This window comes from Nansenia antarctica (assembly GCF_963989245.1).
Source record: "Nansenia antarctica genome assembly, chromosome: 5".
Classification (NCBI taxonomy): domain Eukaryota; kingdom Metazoa; phylum Chordata; class Actinopteri; order Argentiniformes; family Microstomatidae; genus Nansenia; species Nansenia antarctica.
Genome location: NC_137690.1, coordinates 48204064 through 48209063, shown reverse-complemented (window position 1 = coordinate 48209063; position 5000 = coordinate 48204064). Strand labels below are relative to the sequence as shown.

Sequence of the window (5000 nt, the reverse complement as noted above, 5' to 3'; positions counted from 1 at the left end):
CTTCTCCATGATACTGGCGGTGGTCCGGGTTATGCTATGGATGCCGATGATGGTGTGTAAGCTAATAAGTCAGTGTAACGGCCTGTGTGGATGTAGATAATCACTATGTTTTACAGGAAAGGAATAGGCACAAGCCTATATCTCATAAACAAATACTAAACTATTTCAAAATGTTCATAGCCTATAACAGAAGCCTGAAAAATATGAATCTAAAGTTTGGGCTCTTTTGGTCGGAAGGCCTATGCCTTTACAGTATAACACCATTTAACTTTTTCTGTCCAACAAGAGAGATAAACCCAAACATATATAGGTCACGAATTCAGCATTTGGTTCGTTCGCAGATTCTGGTGCTCGTGCGCCATGCCGCGGACGCGCGCAGCTCGTGCTTGGAGACCGTGAGCTTCTTCCTGACCCTGCTCGCCCCCGCGGTCACGCCGGTGTTCGTGCTCTCCGAGCGCTGGATCCACCTTCCGTGCGGCTGCTTCATCAACTGCAGAAGGGATGAGACCTCCGGTAGGCTACAACACCCTCCGGTGTTACTCTATAACTCCCTCCGGTGTCACTCTATGGCCCTATCCGTTTACCCCGTGGCGCAGAGCATGACAGAAAACAAGGTCACCACCAAGCAGACACTTTTATCAAGCCGGCAGCTCTAACCTATTGAAATCATTCATGTTCAACTGCACCATTGATATAGTATACAGTGCCTTCAAATGTCCTCACCCCTAATAATAATAATAATAATAATAATAATAATAATAATAATAATAATAATAATAATAATAATAATAATAATAATAATAATAATAATAATAATGTAACGATCCTGTATGAGGCCCGTTAACAGCTCCACCAAGGGAGTTAACTCTCTTGGTATAGTGGTTAGCGCGGCCGTCGGTTATGCGGGAGATCGGGGTTCGATTCCCGCATGGGGCGAGTTACACTACCAAGTCTCCGTTCGCTACACTGGTGTCAGAAAGTTGGGATGGAAGGAAGGCCATCGGAGAGGCGTGTCCACGTGAGGGACTTGACATAGTGAAACGTGAGGGCACGCTCTCCCGAACGGTGAGGATAGTGTAACGATCCTGTATGAGGCCCGTTAACAGCTCCTCCAAGGGAGTTAACTCTCTTGGTCTAATGGTTAGCGCGGCCGTCGGTTATCTGGGAGGTCGGGGTTCGACTCCCGCATGGGGCGAGTTACACTAGAAGATTCCCGTTCGCTACAATAATAATAACAAGGTCGCTTTACAGAGATACAGGAAAGAAAACAAAAACAGTCAGACAAACCAAAGCAACAACAGAACTAGAGGCCAGCCTTGGTGAACAGGTGGGACTTGAGGACCCCTGGACTATTTGTGTAACAGATACTTATTGACTGAAGACATATTCAGCTTTTCATTTTTAATTAATTAATAAACATTTCTAAAAAAAGAATTTCCACTTTGACATTATAGGATATTTTGTGTTGATCAGTGACCCCCAAAAAAATCAATTAGGCCTAAATCTGTTTTAAGGTTAGCTTGTGACCCAGCAAAATGTGGGGGGAAAGTCCAGAGGGGTGAATATTTACTGAAGGCACTGTAGGCCTACTAGATGTGATCGAATAAATAACATTTTGAAATCAACCAACTTACTTTGTTATCCCAATGTTTCCTATTTCCAGTCTATCCTACGCTAATAGATAGTAGTATTACAGTTGTTCTGAATACAGGCTTACAAACAAACAATTAACAAACAATCCTTATTTTCATTACACTCTTCCCCAGAGATGAAAAGGAAGTTAGAGTTCAACCTCTCCTTTCAGCAAGGCTACGGGATATACAAGATCTCCCACGCCACCAAATCCCACCACAGCCAGACCGTCGAGAAACCCTCTTACCACAACCTCTTCAACTGCGGCTTCACCGAAAACCGCGGGCTCCACGTGCTGGAGAGCGCCGCCGTCTCCAGCCTGCAGGCCGAGCTCGATTTCATCACCACGGCGACGGCGACGGACAGCTCCTCGCCGGCCGACCTGCTCCTGGAGGCGGAGGCCGGAGGCGGGGAGGCGCTGGCGGACGACTGCGTCCCGTTCCCTCACGTGAACCACCACCGCCGCCACGTAGACAAGGACGACGACGGCTGCGGCTCCTGCTGCGGGGCTTCCCCCCCGCCCTCCCCCGCGGGGGGGGGACGCCCCCGGGACGGCGAGAACCACCACCTCACCGACACGTCGTCCGTGTTTGAGGGTCCGGAGAGGAGGCTGTCGCACGAGGAGGGTCGGAAGATCGAGCTGACCGACTGGGAGTGGTGCCGGAGTAAGTCGGAGAGGACACCCAGACAGGTGAGAAGCAACCGTGTGGAGGGCCTGGGGGGGAAGACCAGGGGGGCTGGTGGTGTGGCTATACCCTGGATGTCACATCAAATCAAATCAGATCAAATGCATGTAGTGTAAGGGTGCAGTGTAAGTAGCAGTCTCAGCAGACCTGAGGTACAAGTTCCTACAAGGTGTCACCTCCCCCCGTAGTGCCTTACAGTCCCGTGCCTCTAATCACACGCCGGCTTCTGCAATGCGCATCCAACGAGGACGTCTGCATTCACTGGTGCAGCAGGCGTTTCCTACGCCTGACTACCAAACGTTTCATCTTTAGTGTGATGGCTTTCAATTTAGACACTCGTTTTTATCCTTTCTATTCCATGATCAAGTCCAACATATTGAGTAATATAATATTGAATGACTTTACTCTCTCCAAGACTGCACAGTATTCACAGTCAGGGGGTAGGGCTGTCCCAAACGACTATTTTTCTAACGATTAATCTAGCGATTATTTTTTCGGTTAGTCGATTACTCTAACGACTAATTTAACGATTAGTCTAACGATATTTTTTTTTACTGTTCGATTAATGTATCACTTAATTTCCCCCAAAATAATGGCTGTATTGTCTCTCTCTGTTTAACAGTGTCTTTATAAAGCACTCTGGGTAATAGCTGCTGCTCTTATAAAACAAAGCAGCGTGTGACATGCACATTACTCAGACGGCCGCCCCTTTAAATGATCAGCTGATGTATGGGGGCTGTCTGTGGGCCCGCAATTAAACACAGACACCTTTAATTCGGCGACCTGCTACTACTACTACTACTACTACTACTACTACTACTACTACTACTACTACTACTACTACTACTACTACTACTACTACTACTACTACTACTACTACTACTACTACTACTACTACTACTACTACTACTACTACTACTACTACTACTACTACTACTACTACTACTACTACTACTACTACTACTACTACTACTACTACTACTACTACTACTACTACTACTACTACTACTACTACTACTACTACTACTACTACTACTACTACTACTACTACTACTACTACTACTACTACTACTACTACTACTACTACTACTACTACTACTACTACTACTACTACTACTACTACTACTACTACTACTACTACTACTACTACTACTACTACTACTACTACTACTACTACTACTACTACTACTACTACTACTACTACTACTACTACTACTACTACTACTACTACTACTACTACTACTACTACTACTACTACTACTACTACTACTACTACTACTACTACTACTACTACTACTACTACTACTACTACTACTACTACTACTACTACTACTACTACTACTACTACTACTACTACTACTACTACTACTACTACTACTACTACTACTACTACTACTACTACTACTACTACTACTACTACTACTACTACTACTACTACTACTACTACTACTACTACTACTACTACTACTACTACTACTACTACTACTACTACTACTACTACTACTACTACTACTACTACTACTACTACTACTACTACTACTACTACTACTACTACTACTACTACTACTACTACTACTACTACTACTACTACTACTACTACTACTACTACTACTACTACTACTACTACTACTACTACTACTACTACTACTACTACTGTAACTGCCTCTGTCAAACAGCCCCAGACACAGGGCAGACTCACTGCTATGTTTAGCCAACTTGAATGCCAACATGGCCATCAGGGTTTTTCCTGGCTCAAAATGAGGCGGAGGTGGTACCAGTGGTGTTTGACATCGGGGGGGACCCATGAAGCAGGGCTGTCTGGGGGTCCTTAAACATCAAACACTTAATTTCTTGCATTCTGGTGAATTGATATGCACCAATTTATTTGTGCCCTTTCTGCATCAATTTATGGTGGAAATGTCATTATTTATGTAAAGGAAAACACAATATTCAGGCACCAGATGACCATTCAAAATATAATGTAATATAATGCAATATAAGGCTCTCAGGCATTCTGTACTTTCAAATATGTATTCTCCTTGAGCAGTCAACATACTATCAGCTATTTCGCTAGCAAAAACGAAAGCTAACTTATTTGCGAAACAGGGCCCCCGCCACCACGTCGGCGCAGTGCCGCAATTGCAGCTAGAATTATTATTTTTGCGACGCACATTACGCAAGTCGACGTATTGACGTAGTCGATTACGTCGACGCGTCGTCCCAGCCCTATCAGGGGGTAAGCCATAAAAGTTTAGTCATTTGGGGGCATTTGGAAGTAACCGCTCCATGAAATGGATGCCCTGTTCCATTTGCCATTCTTCGCTGTGTTTACTCTCTGTGACGCAAATGAAATGAGCCCTATCTGCTGTTTCATTATACACCTGTTGTTGCCAGTCTGCTCAGCCTGATAGCTTCTAATTGTGAGTTTTAAAAGCCTGTGCTTGGCCTTGGTGGGTGTGTGTGTGTGTGTGTGGGTGTGTGTTTCAAGGCTGGATCTGAATGGCTAATGTGAAAGGTGTGAGGGTCAAATACATAATTTGACATAAATGCATTGATTTGAGTGACACTGTGATTTACTGTTGACCTTCATCCAACAGTGTTCATCGTCTCAAATCAGAATTATTATCATCCTGAAATAAGTGTGGAAAGCTAGAGTAGAGTTAATAGCATGGGTGTTGATAG

General features: G+C 44.4%; 1 protein-coding gene across 1 annotated transcript in view; it reads left to right on the top strand.

Moving 5' to 3' along the window:
• The window catches only part of LOC308158070 (putative G-protein coupled receptor 149), a gene marked incomplete at both ends in the record, with an annotated part of 10290 nt that overhangs the window by 986 nt on the left and 4304 nt on the right, over positions 1-5000 (top strand). The window contains 3 exons of the mRNA XM_080531662.1: positions 1-52; positions 342-513; positions 1767-2323. The exon at positions 1-52 is cut by the window's left edge and continues 986 nt beyond it. Of these exons, the coding sequence (XP_080387788.1) occupies positions 1-52; positions 342-513; positions 1767-2323 (781 nt within the window). The remainder of the gene's footprint in view (positions 53-341; positions 514-1766; positions 2324-5000) is intronic.